A 19316-nucleotide genomic window follows, 5' to 3' on the forward strand; every position below is an offset into this window, starting at 1 on the left:
TACAGCCTCGGGCGTTCGTTGATATGAACGCCCAGTAAATATTCTGGTTGGTCGAAACATTCAGCTTGTTGAATAATCTAAGCAATGAGGCTCAAAGTGGTGGCCCCCACACATGTGGAAGCATACATATGCGCGCATGAGACAGCATCATACTCTCTATGTATGGTGATGCGCTGCCCACACAGTATACATCGCCTGCTGCCACCTTCTCTAACAGATGTTTGGTACATATAGTCAATCATATGAGTACTGATTTCACATGCTTACTGGCAAAAGACAACTTTGTGCTACAACTGATCTTCCCCAATTATTGTGCTTTAGATATGAAAAAAACATGTTTTCCATATTTTATTCTGTCAATAATAATATGTGTAAAATCTGTTTTTTTGAAAAAGATTCATATTTTTAGCCAAATTTGCCACCCTGGGCCCAAGCCCATGTCTAAATCCAGTTCTGCCTGTAGTACGTAAGTGTCAGATATCATATTTGTACATACAAACTCCATCAAAACTCTCTTGCTGAAAGAAACTGGGAAAAATTGGCATAAAAAATGTGTTTACAAGATACAAAATTTGCCAATAAATGAAATTTCCTTAATTTAAATTGACTGTAGAAACACTGAAGTGAAAAACAATGCAACATACAACATATTGAAGAATTTTGGTCTAAATATGTAATAACTCTACATTAAATTGTAATTTACAATTTCCTTCTACAAGGAATTTTTTATGAAGTATCTTAATAATTATGTTAGGTTTCATTTTTAATTGAAGTAGTCTTTCAATAAACAAGCAGTTAATATTGTAATTTGTTTAATTTTTTGCACCATTCTTTTAAGATTATGTCAAAAATGCTGTAAGCAAGCTTGCTGGTCCCATGGAAAGATTTTTCAATATGTAAATTTTTTTTTCAGAGTTCAAGTTTTTGTAGAGTATTTCATTTTATAATTATAGTTTTACATAATAGTTGAATTATATAAACTGAACATTTATTTTAGTGGTGGTTTTATTTTCAAAAGTGAAAATGGAAAAGAAGTAATTAGCAGATTTGAGATTGAGGATTTGAAAGGGAATGCTGCTGTTTTTACGGACTCTAATGGAAGAGAAATGATAAGTCGAAAAAAAGCTGCTAATTCACCTGTTGCAGCAACTTTTTACCCTGTGACTAGTAAAATCACAATTACTGATGATGAAAACCAGTATTCTGTTCTAACTGATAGACCACAGGGTGGAAGTTGGAATGAAAAGATGCAGTCTATTGAATTAATGGTAAAAATAATGTTATAAATTTTAATTTTCTTTTTAACAAAAATTATTATATACAAATTTTTAAAAATATCAAAGATATTTTTAGTCAACCTTTTTTCTCAACTGTTATATCATTAATTTAAGGTGAATATTTAAATGTAAATGTTAAATCAATTTTAATTAATTAAAAGGGTTGTTCATACTAATGTAAAAATTGTATTATGAAACTTAACTGAAATGGAAAGTGGACTTGACTGACTAATTTGATATTAATTCTAGCTGGATATTAGTTATGCATTCATATTTGGAATTAAATTTATAACATTTACTTATTCTTTAACATAAATTATTTTCTCTCCTGAACAATTTAAAAATGAAAATGACAGAAATTTACGAAAGAAATAATTTTTTTATTTTTATGGCTCTTTTATAAGTAACTGTAAAACAAGAACATAAAAATATCAGGGAGACAGTAAAAATTATAAACTATTAAAGAAATGCACACTCTAAGTAAAATGTGTGTTTAAATGGCAATAAGATATTCAGCAACTATCTTATATTTTGTGGCAGGGAAAGTCAGTAATTTAATAAGATGAGAGACTACAATATGTACTCAATCTTTCATCTAAAAATTTTAGACCTTTTCTAATTTTCTGTTGCATTATGAAGATTTCCAAGCATATCTGTTAAGCATATATTTCCAAGCATTAGATTAAAATCCCACTTTTAAAATGTATCTTTGTAACAGCCATCCATTACAGTCTACCTGTATTCAGAGAGCAAAAGACAACTCCTCACACTTGCTACAGTCAATGTTTCGTAGTCTATTAGGTTTCACCTTTTAAAAGAATTTCAATATTTTTGTCTAATTATGTGGAGTTCATCTTCATGCCAAACTATTAAGTTGATGTTATTTTTATGTCTCTGCTTCCCTTTTAAAATTAACAATATCCATATTTGCTGTAATCTTCTAATCATGATCTCTTATATTAAAATTTGATCATTTAAGATATTAACTTTGTCTACAGTTAGTATCTCTGTATTCAGGTACTTTTTCTAGATTATTTACGTGCTTTTTATAACTTACCAATTTTTTGCAAAGTCCTGTAGCCTTCAGACCTCTCCTTATGTTCAATCTGATGAACAAGACTGCCTTGGCTTCTTTAATTTTTGTAATCCATTCCCTTTGATCCTTAACCTGAAATTAGGATTGACCCTCTCAACATTATTATAATGACTAATTACTCTTTATGAATTGCTTTTTCAATTCTTTTCAAGGAATACCATATTTAACTACAACGAATAGTTGGAGTTGCCATTATTCACTTCTGCTTTACTTACAAGATTGTGATTTACAAACTCAATGTTTTTATTATTTTATTGAAATAAGAAGCTGCACAATCCATGTTTGTAGGTTTGTTCAAGTTGAATTTTTTGAAAAGGAATATATTGTACAAACTCTAAGTATTTATTTCATACACATACAAAGACTAAATAACTAAATACTTTTCTAAAAATGTAATTATGAACTTATCAGAGCTGGAAGCAGGCAAAAATATATATTTTGACGTTACCTATAAGCACTCAAACTAAAAAGCACATATTCTCACTTTTTTCAGTTGAAACTTTTAAGGGATATTTTAATATGTGTACAGATATTGCAATCATTACTCTCTACAGTTTTAGATTATCTCACCTGAAGTTATAGAAAAATTATTTTTAAGTATTTTAAACAATTTTGCTGCTGAGTGCTAATGTCTGGCTCCACTAACGGCCTCTAACTGGGATGCAGTAGGCTAAAGATGGACTAAAGATTGTATTAAGCCTTCATGTATATTCAGTACCACTGGGGTTGATTTTATCAGATTTGTTTTTTAAGAAAAAGATACCATTAACTGAAGGACAGCTAAAGTCTATTTATGTTTATTTTCTTGTTTTCCTCTACTGTGGTTCACTTTCAAATGGTAACTGAGTAAATTGAGTCTACCTCTGAACATGCATTTGACTATATTTTTGGATTTAATGTTTGAAGAGGCCTGCAGTCAGTTGCATATTTGGGAGTAACAAAACTATTCTTACTGGAAGTTTATCTACCTATTCATTGTAAATAATTTTCTCAACTTTACAAGACTTGTCAGATTTCTATATTCTCACCAGTCAATTTCTGTTTTGTTTGTTCTCATATTCTTCTTCATTGTGGATCTTGGAAAAGAGCAGTGCGTAGTACCGTTAAATACAAGTCTACTCCTGGTATTTTGTTAATTAATGATCCATTCTTATCATTTCTTATCCTAATTTGAAGAAGATTCCTTCCTTTAATTTAGAAGTTAACGCAATATGTTAAGAAGTTAATGCAAAATGTTTTTGTTGGCAGAAAAAATCTCTTTTGTAACAACTGTTAAAATGGATTAAACTGTAAAAAAAATTAGTCTTCCCATGTTTGGGAGCAAGATGGGGATATCTTATTTATTCTTTTCAGGTTAGAGAGTAGTAAACTCAATGAATATGTATAGTATTTCATAAAATTGTTTGTTAATAATTTAGCCTGTAATTGCTGTCATTACTTTTTTTATTGCTATCATTGTTTCCAGATCCATAGAAGGATTACTAGTAGTGATGAAAAAGGTTTATTAGAAGCTCTGAATGAAAACGCATTTGGTAAAGGATTGGTTGTGAGAGGAAGCCATTATCTGGTAATTGGAAAAGTTGGACGTCAAAATTCTGTTGAGAGGCTTCTTGCTCGTCAAAAGTACCTTCAACCTTGTTTATTTTTTAGTCCTCTGGAAGATGTTTCATTTTTAGAGTGGAGAGACATTTTTAAAATGGAAGTAAGTCATTAAGTTACTCTAAATAGTAAAAATACAGAGGGGTCAAAAAAATGTACTCACTGTTTGCTAGTCCGTATCCCATGACAAATTTGACTTGACGTGACAATTTTTTGCACTGGAGAGGGTTATAGTATGTGTTCGAAATGACCACTAGCAGCTTCTATACAACGCCCATCCGTGCCAAACTGGACACTGAACTACGGCTGTTAGTGTATCTGGGGTAATGGCAGCACATGACTCAACGATTTTTTCACATTGTTGCTGGTTTTTGTTGATACATGTCATTCTTGACTGTCCCCTGGAGGTAGAAGTCCAGAGATGTCAAATCAGGAGACTGAGGTGGGTACTTAACAGCACCTCTTCGACCCACCCACCGTCTGGATAGAGTTCTATCCACGAACAGCTACAAGTCCGGCATCGAGTGCTGTGGTGTTGCAACATTTCACCCAATTACCACAAAAATCAGTGAACCAGGAAGTGTGCGAAAGTGGGGTGAGCCGGTCAAGTGTTTGATACATTCTGAAGAGTGCAAAGTGTACATTCCAAGATTGCTACGTGCAATGAATGAGGACGACCCAGATCAAAGGATGGAGTACTGTGACTGGCTTCAGCACATGGTTGGTGAGGATGAGGAATTTGCAAGGAAATTTGTGTGGACTGATGAGGTGCAATTCAAACTTAATGGTACTGTGAACTTTTACAATTGCATTTACTGGACTTCTGAAAATCCTCATGCTCATGTGGCAGGGCAGTGAATCTGCTTGGGGTTGCTGTGTGGTGTGGTCTATCAGTGTGTGGTTTGATTGGTCCCTTCTTCTTAAAGGGTACCGTTACTGGTGATGCATGTCTTGATATGCTTCAGACAAGGATCTTGCCTACCATCCAGAACTTATATGGTGATGAACGTTTTTACGTGCAGCAGCAAAATGGAGCCCCGCCTCACTAACATTGAAATGTCAGGTTGTAAGTCTTTTTGTTTAGATATTATTTAGTTACAAACAGTGAGTATATTTTTTTGGATCCCTCTATATATATATATTAACTAGTATTACTGAGATTAAAAAAAAGTAACCATTTAAAATGTGTAAAGAAAATATCGATGGGAGTCCTCTATATTTCATTGACTATTTAATAACTGTGATTTGCCAAATCAGCATCATCTCTTTGTTTATTGCTGAGTGATAGTGTAATCATCATTAAGATAATTTTTACCAGCTAATCTAATAACTAAATTAACAAATTATGACCACTGAGTTAATCGTTCCAATGTTTTTAATTAGTAAAAAAATAATAAAATACCTTTATTTTTCTAATATTTAGGATATAAATATTAGACTTGTATTAGACTGTTGTAGTAATAATAATTGTTGTGATTGTCATAGCAAACAGGCGATTTTTGACATTCTTGATTTAGTTTTAATTTAAATTTACTCATGGCTTACTACATATTTTAAAGGTTGAAGGAAATAATCTAAAAATGTTTATAGATGTGTTATACAGAGTGTCCCACATAAAACACAACCGAACCTTATATTTGTAGGTATTGAAATAATAAAAAGGCATGTGTAAATGTAATTTTCATTATTACCATCCATTACCTTACATTTAGAGTAAATATTGGAAGTGGCCGCCATCTTCTTGTACAAGCTTCAATTCTTTTTACAGCGTTTCTTGCAACTTTTTTCAAAGTTTGTGGCTGGATATTTAATACAGCTTGTTCAATTGTTCCTGATTTGTTGCTGTAGGCTTTTTCTTTGAGGTAACCCCATAGAAAAAAATCCGCCGCAGTCAAATCTGGAGATCTTGATGGCCACAAGCCTCGACCGATAACACGATTACCAAAGAATTCCTCAACGAAATCAGAAGTTGAACCTGCGTAGTGCGATGTCGCACCGTCATGTTGTAGCCAGCAGTGTCTGTCTTCCTCTTCCAAGAGTGCAATGAACTGAAATAAAATATCCTGATATCGTTCTGCATTAATGGTGTAATAAAAAAAAATTGGACCGATTATTTTCTTCCGTGATATCACGCAGCACACGCCCAACTTCTGCGGGTGTAATTGTTTTTCGTAATAAACGTGGGGATTTTCAGCAATCCAAATTCTACTGTTTTGGCTGTTTATGTAGCCGTCCAAATGAAGGCGTGCTTCATGGGACACTCTGTATATGCTTTGTTTATATGCTAATTTCGTAATAAAAATGTAAATGACAGACAGAATGAAAAATGAATAACACTTTTCCTTATAACCATTTTCAATTTAATTCATTGCATTATATTTTAGATGTACTTATACTCAGCTAAAGAAGTTTTTAATTTCTAGATATTTTAATTTTTAAGTTAGTTTCCCTCTGAGTCTTTTTGTATATCTATGTTAATGTGATGATTTTTTATTTTGTTTACCTTTATTTTTATTTTTGTCTATCTTAAATAAGAGTGTGTCAGTGAGTGTGCTATACATGAATCTGCATGTACTAGGTATTGTACAGTGTTAAACTCTGTGTAGACTTCAGGTGATGTGAATGAATTGAATTGTCATGTATTATGCTTCTAAAAGCAAATAGTTTATCTAGATTGGATAATTTGAGGTGTTGTAAAGAAGATACTATTATTTTTCTGCACATTTTGAAAGTGATTTTTTTGGTTATTTTTTATAATGATGGTCAAGAAGATTTATTCGTTTATTATGTTTATATTCAGTGGAAAAGTTTAATCTGTGATTAATTTTATTTATATATGTCAATAGTAATTTTTATTTGATTTTTTTTTAATATACAAAGGTCATCAGGTTCTATGTAATATTTGTTTCAGATTATAAATAATTTCATTTTTTAATAATATGTATGTTATTTTTAAGATTTTTTTCTGGCACTTTATTTAAAAAAAAAAATTTTTTGCTTTGTATAGGCTATACTTTGTTCTGTCAAATGATGCTAATCTTTGAGTTACACTGATCTTATTTACTTCATTTCATTGAATCAAAGCTCATATACTCAAAATATGTAAATTTTGGCAAATGATGGAAAGTTATTCTTAGCAGCTTCTTTAGTTTTTGTTTTATAATTTTGATGATTTTTTTAATTGAAATAGGTAGATTAGAATAGTAAAATGTTGAAATTTTCTTTTAGAGTTTTAAAATTGGAACTTGCAAGTTTTGATAGCAATTCTAGGATCACACTGGTTTTTAACACGTAACATGTCAATTTTAACACTCTGAGGAATATGTGAGTTCCAGCAGCATCTTTTTAAGAATATGATTTGGGAGGTGCGATATTTTAATTCACCATTAACTATTCCAAAAAGCCAACAGTATAGATGCATTAATTTTTTTTTAAATTAAAGATTAATTAAAAATAATTAAACAATGTTTTTTAGTAACCGCCACCTTACCAGAAAAAAAGGTGTATTTTCTCAAGATCTTTCACTTTTTTCAAACCATCATCAGGAGATTAAAAATATTATAATAAGTCCAAAAATTAAAATGAGAATACATTTAAAAAATTTAAATTAAAAATTGTCATTATTTTACTATCATAATTGGATATCAGAATACACACATTATTTAAGACTTACAACATAATACACTCAAAAATTACTAAAGATTAGACAGTATTACTTTAGAATAAAAAACCTACCACAAACAAAACAGAATTTCAAACATTATTAGCACTAATACTTGCTGGTAACTATTATGAAAACACACTAAGTACAATAATGCTGAAATATTACTTTTTGCTTTGTGAAACCTAACTGTTTATTTTTTTAAATTAAGAAGATACTTATTTTAAATTAAAAGAATTGGTTAGCCATTAACAAATTCACAAATGTCTTCATTGGTTTGGATTTCTGCATCTCCACGTCCATCAAGTGCATGTATAAAAAAATAAAGACAATCAGTCTCTCTTCAATCTCCCCTAATTTAGTATGTGTTTCTAAAACTTTGTTGACTTCTTTTAACCCTCCCATTGCCAAGCTTTTCGATACCTTTATTTTACCAAGCGGGGTATTTTGACTATCCCAATACAATTTTGTGATTTAGTGTAATATTTGATTTTAGATTTTGTTATTTTCAATGAATAGCTTTATTTAGAATTGAAATACAGTTTTTGCATTACATTATTAAAAGTATTTAAACTGAACATAGATGCAAAGAACAATCAATTTTGTGTCATTCACAAGAGAAATTCAATATTGGACACCTGAAAATTAAAAATGTATACATTTTGGCAGTCATTGCAGTAAACTAGTATTTGGCCTCAAAATAACAAATAACATTTTTGAACTGTTGATTCAAGTACATTTTTGCACAACATGCACTCCACAATAACAGTTTCTTCTCTGTGTATATTATAAACAGGTTTTTTGCAGATTACAAAACAGAATCTTATTTTACGATCTTCGTTCCTCTTGTAATCTTGACATCGTTGTAGTGTTTGTAACTCGTAACTTTGGGGTTGGATTATTTCTGTTGGAATTTCAGTACCACATGCTTTCATGCATCTTGTACATCCTTATGAAGACCTCTGATATTTCTAGCTCTTTCCTCCATGTTGCCTTTGCTGAGTCCAAACGCCAACACGGTTGTGAAGAGTTTCCGTCATTTCCAATTACTCTCCTGCCACTCAGGAAATCTTTGTGTGTACAGAATATATGTATTCAGTGCTGAAATATCTACCATCTCCTTAAAAAGTCTTAGTGGCCGTCATCTCTTTCCTCTAATACAGCTTTATTCTCTTGTCATGTTGTCTCCATTATCTACGGCACCTTTATTTTTGTTGTAATGGAGTATTATTTCAGGTTTGTGTTCACTTTCTTCACCATTCACTTGCCTCTCATGATGCTAAGTAGAGATTAAGATTACTGACTTGCCCCTTTTTGGAACATAAGAAACTACATTCAAGCATGTTAAATGAAACATTGAAAAGTGAACTTCTTTCTTTCTTATTGGAATGTAGGGTCCCAACCAGTGTATGGATTAAATAACAAAGATGAATGAGAGAAATATTTCATAAAACCTTCAGTTTTGACAAATAAGAAGATAAGATTTTCATACCAAGCGTGGCACTCCCACAACCACACCAAAATATTCCATCAGTAAGTAACTATAAAAACAAAAAAACAAAAAAAATGGGTCAATCATGAGTGTGAATATAATTTCAATCATTTTAGGAAAAGTCATGAAACCACAAGTATATATGTACCTCTTCAGATAAAATTATAGGAAAAAATCAACCTGAGTAGTCAAAATACCCTGCTTGGTAATGTGAGGGTTAATACATGTACATTTAAGTTACTTTGCAGGTCAGTTAATGTTAGCTCTTATTTCTCAGAACTTGATCCTATTTCAATTAACAATCTTTACATTTTGTAAGTATTTAGATAACAAGTTTTTGCCTTGAACCCAAAATCTTATTTTTCATCCCATGTTCTCATTGCAAATGTTTTTTGTTAATTTTACATGTAGTTTTAGAAATCTGGAAGTGCCAATTTTTTTTTGCACCCTTCATAATATTTTTCATATTTTATTTGAAACTTAGCTTACGATCTTTTCCTACTAACTTGATGGCAACATATGTAGAAAATAAATTGATACTTCTTCCATTGAGTAATAATCTCCATTTTTTTTTTTGTTCAATTTTTCTCTGTATTATGAATTAGAAAAATGCAGAAAAAATCTCATTAGTGGAATAAAACTATAGCTAGTTACAGGAAAAATAATTTCTATTTCATTAATCGATTGTTTGATGCTAACCAGACAAACTGATGGCTGTAAAAGTTGAGTTTTTGTTTTGTCCTTTTTTTTAATTTTTGTACATCATTCAGCAATTTTCTACCATTCCTAGTTCTCCTGTCACCTTCTAAAAGGTAAACATGTGACAGTATCATTAAAACAACACTAATTATATCAGTATTACTAAACAGAATTAATACATTTACTAATCGTTAAATTATATTATTATCCTAAACAAATGCTTGTCTCTGATCACCCCAAATGAGCTTCATCAAATATTACATGACCTATGGAATACATACTTGTGATTCTAGCCCTCATATTCAGACAGATTTTGCGTACAATTAGTGAATTTTAACAACCACTTGCATATTCAGAGTCTACTCAAAAAATTCTTTAAAGGAACATTGTCAACTAAGTTTTTTGATTTTTAGAATAAGTGAGTTTTGATTCTAAGTATTTTATTTATGAAGTCTGTGAGGCTTTTATGTATGTGATTTCTGATGATCTTTCCCATGTATTGTTTGTGGGCAGGAACATTTTGTTATTTAAGGAAGGACATATGGAAATTTGGGTCTGCATAGTTTTAGATAGACTTAAGAGGTTATGCTTCAGAGTGGTTTGTTTAAGGAACCATTATTTTGTGTGTTAGATATAATGTGTTTGAATTTATTAATATCATTACTTTTGGTTGGAACTTACTGATTGCAGACCTGGGCAGTAGTTTGTGAGAATTATAAAAAACTTTTAGTGACTAACTTTTTATGAAACTTTTAGTGACAAATAAAACTAAGTTTATTTAGCTGCGAAATTTAGTCACTGAAATTGGTGATATATTGGCTACAAAAGTACAGTAATATGCTATGATGTTTTAAAGTATTGAAAAATAAATTTAATTATTTCATCAAAAAATATTAATACCATCAAAAGAAACTAGAAGTTTAAGATATTATATAAGGTGTAAACTTGATGGCTATCTTTTGACCTGAAAAATCAAATAAAACAGATCTCAAAACTATATATCGTGTAGTTTTCATGATATCCAATATGAAACAGAAAATTTCTGTTATGAAAAACACCTTTTTTTTAGGTTTGAAGTACAATAATTTTATTAAATGACTAATTATATAGTATCATTCATAAAAAATATTTTATTTATATAAAATTGTTTTCCTATGAATTATACTTTTACAGTTAATTTAATATTTACAAAATAAATAACCGTTTTAAAATTCGCAAAAATCATTTAAGTATAGTTTCTGAATTGTATACATACTCATAATTTTCATACAATATCCTACCAGTTATTGCAGAAGCTAATATATTGGGTATTCATTTATTGCTACAAAGAAATATATGATAATTAGATCAATAAAATTGTTTGTAAATGGTAGTGAATAATTTTATAATCATAAAAGTCATCAGTCCTTTTCTTTGAATTTAATTTACCTGAAAATTATTTATTCTATCAAAACATAATATTCCAGATTTTTTTACAACAAAATAGTAGATAAGGATTTTATTAGAGTTATAGTTAGTGCTAGTAATATGAGCATGCGTACTTATCTATATTGTTTTTATCTCTAAAAATTAGATGAACAATATTTTTATACCTTCAATTTCATCAAATCTGAGATTTATAATGTTAACCATAAGAAGTATTCTTAAAGTAATAACTGAATGATAAATTGGTATCTCCCATTTATATTTTTATCAGTTAAAAATGAATTAAAATTTTCAGAGTCGAATGAATTCATTTTATCCTTAAACTTTTAGTATGATGCCTAAACAAATTGCACAATTCAGAAGAAATATAATTTTTATAATTAATTTTTTTGGCTAATAATGTACAAGAATTTTGAATCCATAAAAAAAATGTTATTTAGATGGGATCCACCTTCCCACCTCACTATTCTCACCCCCACAAATTATTATTAAGGTCCAGCCACATTTATTATTATTATTAATATTGTTCTTTTGAAGTTAATTTACATTTTATATAAATTATCTTATATTATTTTATGTTTTTTTTCACTGTTTTTTTATTTTTAAATTCCATTTTGTTTTCTTTTTTTTTGAGTTTCAATTAAATTTCTTTTTGCTGGTAAAGTTCCTCTTTAGATTTCTACAGATTTTTGTCTTTATTGTTTTTTCTGTGGATTTTTCCTTTTTTCTTATTTACAGTTTCTTTGATCTGGTTTTAGAATTAACTTCAGTGACAGTTATTTGAGTAGCAGAGATTTAATTGGTGTACTTCTGCCAGAAATTCCAGTAGAATGAACTAAAAATTAAATAACAGTTTCTTAATTACTGACATGACATAAAAATGCTGTATGTAAATAATTAGTAATATAAATTGAAAAAGAATTACATTCACCATGGAGCAGCAGTTGGTATATTATTTTCCTGATGTTTCTCCTGCTTATCATAAGATGCAACTTGGATTTATTAATGATGTTTTTAATTATGGGTTGGAAGCTGTTGTTTGTTACCCAGGAGAGTCAGCAGAGGGAGTCATGTAAAGTCTAAGTCTTAGTCAAGCTAAGTCTATTTAATGTAGTATTTTCAGTCTCTTTTAGCTACAAAATCCAGTACTGAAGCTGGCTACAAAAATGATTAATGTATTAAGGGTTTTTAAAACATAATAAAATAAATTTTTAACATTAAAAATATAAATTTATTAAAATATTTAATAAAATAGTATTTATTAATGACATTATTAAATAAAAATATATTAAAAAATATGAATGTTATTAAAAGTAGTTTTATATTTTAAAAAAAGTTTTATATGATGTTATTATAAAAAAAACCTGCAGCAATCATTGTGCTATAATGAATTTGTTTTGGCTGAAATAAATTTCTGAGTTCCAAAAGTTACCTCTAGACAAGTTGTATTGCTGGAGTTCAGTAAAGAACTTATCTTGTTTTTAATGTAGGAATAACATAGAAATAGGATTTCTATGTGTCATTCCTACTAATTATAGCTGAATATCTTAAACAGCTAGAGATAAGATTATTCAGTTTCTGAAATTAGTATTAACTTATTTATTATTTAAGAGCAAATTCGTGAAATATAAATAAAAAAATAATCAACCCATGGGTAGTGAAAATATGAGGTCTGTTCAGAAAATAACTGAACTTTTTTTTTAATCTTTAATATTCATTTTACAGATTATTGGTCCTCCTTCAAAGTACTTCCCTCTCCTATTCACACATTTTCCCAGCGATGTCTCCACTTGGCGAAGCAAAACCTGGATAGTTTCATTTGAAATGTCCTTTAAGGTCCATGATGAATTTACTTTAATGTCATCAATAGTCTCAAAATGGCATCCATTCATCACTGATTTTAATTTCAGAAATAAGAAAAAATCAAAAGGAGTCAAATCTGGTGAACAGGGAAGCTGAGAGAAACAGTTATCTGATTTTTGGCACAAAACTGATAAATTGACAAAGCTGAGTGTGCAGGCGTATGATGTGCTGAAGGAACCATGAGTTGTCTCGCCACAACTCTGGTCTCTTTTTGCAGATTTTTTCATGTAATCGTTGTAAAACGCCTTGATAGTACGCACGGTTCACTGTTTCACCTTGAGTTAAGAATTCAAAATGGACAATTCCATTAAAATTGAAAAAACAGAGAACCTGACTTCAACATTGGATTGAGACTGATGTGCTTTCGTGGGGCGTGGAGATCCATTGCCAATTCATTGTGATGATTGAATTTTTATCTCAATGTCATAGTTGAAAACCCAGCTTTTGTCTCCCATTATGATCTTTTGCATGAATGTTTCATCATCATTGACTTGCTTGTTTAAGATGATGCCAACAAACGTCCACTTGATGTTCTTCTGCTTTGGCCATCATAGAAGGAAGAAACTTTACTTCAACTTGATACAAGTTCAATTTTTCAGTGAAAATATCATCGGATGATCCAATTCAGATGCTAACCTCTTCTGCAAGTTCTCTGATAGTCAATCGGCGATTTGCACATACTGTTCGTTGACTTTCTGAACATGGGTGTCATCAGTTGAAGTCAAAGGCCTTCCTGATCGTTATCTTCAATTGACTGATGACCGCTTTTAAATTGTGGAAACCATTCATAACATTGCGTATGACCCAGAGCATCATCTCCATAAGCTTATCTCAAAAGTTGAAACATTTCTGTGAAAGTTTTCCCCAGTTTCACATAAAATTTTACATTATATCATTGTTCCCAAAAATCGCACATTACAAAACTTGCTACTAACACTTAAACACGTTGCACTCAAATAACAATAACACAAAAACTAAATGAGATATGAACAATCCAAGAGCATGTGGTTACAGAGGAGGTTAGGTGGAACACAATTCTGCCAGCCCTCATGTCACTAAATATCTATATTGGCGTGTAATTAAAAATGTTCAGTTATTTTCTGAACAGACCTCGTATATTAATAACCTAGTGCTTACCATTAATAAATTCCTTCAATACATTTTCAGTTGGTCTTGACCATCTTCACTGACAAGATGTCATGTCTTACACTGAAGTAAGTTGTTTAATAGTGAGTGTATTTTAAAAATTTGTTTAGTTCATTCTTTCAAAAGTTTTTATTTTTAAATATTTTCATCCCAGGTGTGGTACAAACAAATAGCAACATCAGTATAATTGTTGCAAAATAATTGTAATTGCTGTGTCCAATGAGTACAAATTATTGTCAGGCAATATTATTACAGAAATATGGATACTATATCTATAGTTACATTTATTTTCTTTATCACTAACATTCTTTTATTTTCAATGTTCATTCATCAGCTGCAATATATCGTCTGAAATCCAAGGTTTTCTACCAGTTCTCTTTGTTTCGCCTAAGTTCGCCTCTGCTGATTTAAGAATTTCTTTTTTAACATTCTCACATTCTTCTTCTACATTTTCTACTTTATCTTTTTTACTCAGACCTCTCGTGATGCCCTCCTCAAAAATCTTCTTTACCTCCTGTTCATCAAGCTTCTCTAAATTCCACTGATTTATCTGACACCTTTTCTTCAGGTTTTTAAACTCCAATCTATATTTCATTATCACTAAATTATGGTCGCTATCAGTATCTGCTCCAGGGTAAGTTTTGCAGTCGAGTTGATTTCTAAACGTTTGCTTAACCATGATATAATCTATATGATACCTTGCAGTATCTCCTGGCTTTTTCCATGTGTATATTCTTCTATTATAATTCTTAAACTGAATGTTGGCAATTACTAAATTGTACTTCGTGCAAAACTCTATAAGTTGGTCCCCTCTTTCATTTCTTTTGCCCAGCCCGTATTCACCCACTATATTTCCTTCCTTGCCTTTTCCAATGCTTGCATTCCAATCTCCAACTATTATTAAATTCTCATCTCCTTTGATGTGTTTAATTGCTTCGTCAGTTTCTTTGTATACACACTCTACCTCATCGTCATCATGGGCACTTTTAGGCTAGACGTTAACAATTATTGTCGGTTTAGGTTTTGATTTTATCCTTATTACAATGATTCTATCGCTATGCATTTTTAAATACTCTACTCTCTTCCCTATCTTCTTGTTCATTACGAAACCTACTCCTGCCTGCCCATTATTTGAAGCTGTGTTAATTATTCTAAAATCACCTGACTAAAAGTCGTTTTCCTCTTCCCACCAAACTTTGCTAATTCCTACTACATCTACATTTATCCTATCCATTTCCCTCTTTAAATTTTCTAATCTACCAACCTTTTTTAGACTTCGAACATTCCACACTCCAATTCGTAGAATGTTACTTTTTAATTTTCTGGTGACCCCCTTCCTTAGTAGTCCTCACACGGAGATCCGAACAGGGGACTAGTTTATCTCCGGAATATTTTACCAAGGAAGGCTATCATTGCTATATGAAAATGCAGAGAGCTACATTTTCTTGGAAAAAAAGCAGCTGCAGTTTTCCATTGCTTTCAGCTGCGCAGTACTTAGAGGACTGATGTTGATATGGCCGTTTAAGTCCTCCTGACATACGCCCATAACAACTACTGAAAGAGCTTCTGACCTCTTTAAGGAATCATTCCTTAGGTCTGGCTCTCAACAGATAACTCTCCAATATGGTTGGACCTTTGGTCCAGCTACTCTGTACCACTGAGCACTCAAGTTCCTTCACCAACAGCAAGGTCTCATGATTCATAGAGGGAGTACTCGGGGTTTAAAAGCTTACAATTATGTAGAATTGTTAAATTTATACAACTTCTGATTATATTTTCATTTTTGCAGCATTGCAATAGGATTTATGTTTTATGATCAGTATTACATTCTGAATGATTGACGTTACATAGAAGTCAATACATGTGGTGTAAAGTGTGAAATTAAGGATGTACCTAAAGGTGGATTTCTAGGAAATAAAATTACAGCAGTAAGAATTACAATTACGATATATATATATATATATATATATTGCAGTATGTTTACTTAAAATATTTTTTTTTAAATCTGCCTGTGTGCCTGTATCTCTTCTTATATTTTAATTTATCCTATTTTTCAGTATTCAGGGTTAAAAGCTGCACTACCGAATAATGTTAATCTACTGACTGTTGAACCATTAGATAAAGGAACTGTCTTAATTAGACTGGAGCATGTGTTTGAAAAAAATGAAGATAAAAAGTTATCTCAACCAGTAACAGTAAATTTGAATGTAAGTCAAAATATTTATAAATAGATATGCTTTGCTTCACTGAAATGATTTAACTCTAAATTACTAAATAGGTATTTTTTAATTATATTTTCACTTGTCAATGATGAAAATAATTAATATAAATGTTAAAACTGATTTAAAAGATAAATAAAAAAGTATCCATATAAATCCTATTTGGAATACCCCTATTTATCAGTAATCTTCATCTATGGACACTTAGTGTATCTTACCACATTACGATTCATAGAACTTTTAATTAATCTCAGGAAAGATAAAAACCATAGTAAAAACTCAGACTGCAGCAGGAAAAATTAATTTATTAAAAAAAGACTTCTTGAATAATTTATCTTAATTACATTTAAATACAATATCTTTCATGTAGTGTACCAGCACTTTCTGAACACATTATATTCGTACAAAAAATGAAAACAGTTCTTACAGACATGGATCCAGAAACCATTCAGAAACAAGTTACAGCTAACGAAAGATTTTGCCCTGATTGCTGGACAAAGAATAAAATAAATCAATAATGAAATTCTAGGAATCCAAATTAAGAGGTAAACTTGATGGTCTCTTTTGGTTTTTGACCTGGTAAATTGAATAAACTGGTTGCAGAACCATTCCTCCTTTAGTTTTCATAATACCTGATATAACGCAGAAAAATTTGATGTTTACAAATACATTTTTACATTTGTAATACAAAAGCTTTTTCAATTGATTAATAAATGTGTAAAATCTATTATCAGAATTGTAGAAAAATTATTTCTGAGGTAATTGAAATAACCCAATAAAAAAATACAAGTTCAAATAATTTGATTTTATTATTAACTCTTTTAAATGTTGTCAACTACAGAAAATCAAGTAGTGATATTAATGATAAAAATTTAAAAAAAATAAATATGTAATTGATACATTTAATAAAGTTTACAGTAAATTTTCAAAAATCTCTCCATTTGGCTGCATTTTTTGGGATTGCTAGCATTGCTCTCTGCAATTCTGCACGATTTTACTTAATTTATGTATCGGCATCTTTAATACAAACAATCAACTCTTCATGCATATGAGCTTTTCTCTTTATACACAATACTTTTCATCCAACCTCACATGCAAAAATCTAATGGTATTAGATCAGTTGGTCTTGGTGGCCAGGAGTGTGGCCCGCTGCAGCCAATCCGTTGCTCTGGAAATTGGTCATTTAAAGATGCCAATACAGCTTGTGAGAAGTGGGGAGATACACTTTAGTGCTGAAAGTATATACCTTGAGACTTGTGGAAAATCTTCTAATAGCAGCAGCAATTGTTTCTTAAGGAATCCAAATAAATGTTGGAATTTAGATATCCTGGAAAAATTGTCCAATTAGCTGATTGTAAACTAGACAACACCACACACTGACGCTAAATTGGTGTTGGAAATTACATTCTATTGCCGTGTGTTCGTGGCAAAGGTTACTGATGCCATCTCAAATAAACTTGCCTTGTCATTAAATAAAATGAATATACAGTCAGCGGTTTATATTAAACCAGTTGCAATACTGCAAACAAAGAGGAGGAAATGAGTATTTTGTACTCATTAATTATGGTAAGGCTACAGCTTGTTTTATAAAGTGTCCTTCACACTATAGCCTGGGAAACTTTACCAGGAAAGGAGGTTAGTTAGTACTGGTTTACTGACACCCAGACTAACCTTGATAATGATTTCTTCAGTATCAGCAACATGATGGGCAGTATGGTCGCAGTGAGTACTAATGCTGGGAATTGTACCCATAGCATATGGAATGTTCCACTAATTGTTTTAGAATTAGAACTCTGTGAATAGGAAATCTTCTTTGATATTCTGCAGCAGCAGCAGTTGCATTTCCAACATCACATACTCCCAAGATAAATACCATGCCGGGGTTTTCATCAGTTGTAATTAACAAAGGTATTGTTGCAGTATAACACCAACTGTGAGATGTAATCTGTTAGAGGGTCTAAAGACGACCTCCGGTAAAGCCCCTCAGGGCTTGGAACGAAGGGGGTGGTGTGGCGACCAGTAATGTCATAAGGTGGGTGTCTTCCCCCTACGAGGTTGGGATGCAGTATAACACCAATTAAAACAAACACACGCATGCATGCACACACACACACACACACACACACACTTAAACTACACTGTAGTAACAACATTTCACAACAGTAACACAGAACATGCAATCTACAGATAACACAACATAAAATGCACTGATAACCAGCTAAATTCTACATTACCAACTCACAGATTCATAGTTTCTCAAATTTTCAGTTTGATGAATTTGAGAAAGATGATAAACTTTATTGTCTGAATAACATTAGTATTGTTTTTTTAATTTTTTATATATTTTAATCTTTAATACAACATTATTTTTTGTATCATTGTACATTTTTTGAAAGCAAATATACTTTGTACATATAATCCCTTCGTTTTCATACCATAAGTGTTAATAATAAAATTTCTTGAATTTGTATTTTTTCTATTTTTTGCTATTTTATAGCAATTACCTCAGAATTAAATTCTCTACATGTTTTGATAATAATTTTACAAAATTTATTAGTCATATAACAAAGTTTTTGGATTGCAAATGTAAAAAAACATGTTGTTAGACAACAAATTTTTCTGTTTTACGTCGGATATTATAAAAACTATTAGAGATATGATTCTGAAACCTTTTTATTCAATTATTCAGGTCAAAAACTATAAGAAACCATCAAGTTTCCCTCCTTAATTTTTATTCCTAGAATTTCAGTATTAATTTATTTCCCTCTTTGCCCAGAACAAAGGGCAAAAACGTTTAAAACTAGTTTTAAACATTGGTTATAATGCAAAAAGGAGAATA

The 19316-nt window shown here is 30.8% G+C and overlaps 1 protein-coding gene across 3 annotated transcripts in view; it reads left to right on the plus strand.

Moving 5' to 3' along the window:
• The window catches only part of LOC142322314 (lysosomal alpha-mannosidase-like), a 31838-nt gene that overhangs the window by 8186 nt on the left and 4336 nt on the right, over positions 1 to 19316 (plus strand). For all 3 annotated transcript variants that reach the window (XM_075361251.1, XM_075361252.1, XM_075361253.1), the window contains exons 4-6: positions 1019 to 1268; positions 3839 to 4075; positions 16316 to 16465. In XM_075361251.1, coding sequence (XP_075217366.1) covers positions 1019 to 1268; positions 3839 to 4075; positions 16316 to 16465 — 637 coding nt within the window. The remainder of the gene's footprint in view (positions 1 to 1018; positions 1269 to 3838; positions 4076 to 16315; positions 16466 to 19316) is intronic.

The sequence above is a fragment of the Lycorma delicatula genome, chromosome 3, assembly GCF_047948215.1.
Source record: "Lycorma delicatula isolate Av1 chromosome 3, ASM4794821v1, whole genome shotgun sequence".
Classification (NCBI taxonomy): domain Eukaryota; kingdom Metazoa; phylum Arthropoda; class Insecta; order Hemiptera; family Fulgoridae; genus Lycorma; species Lycorma delicatula.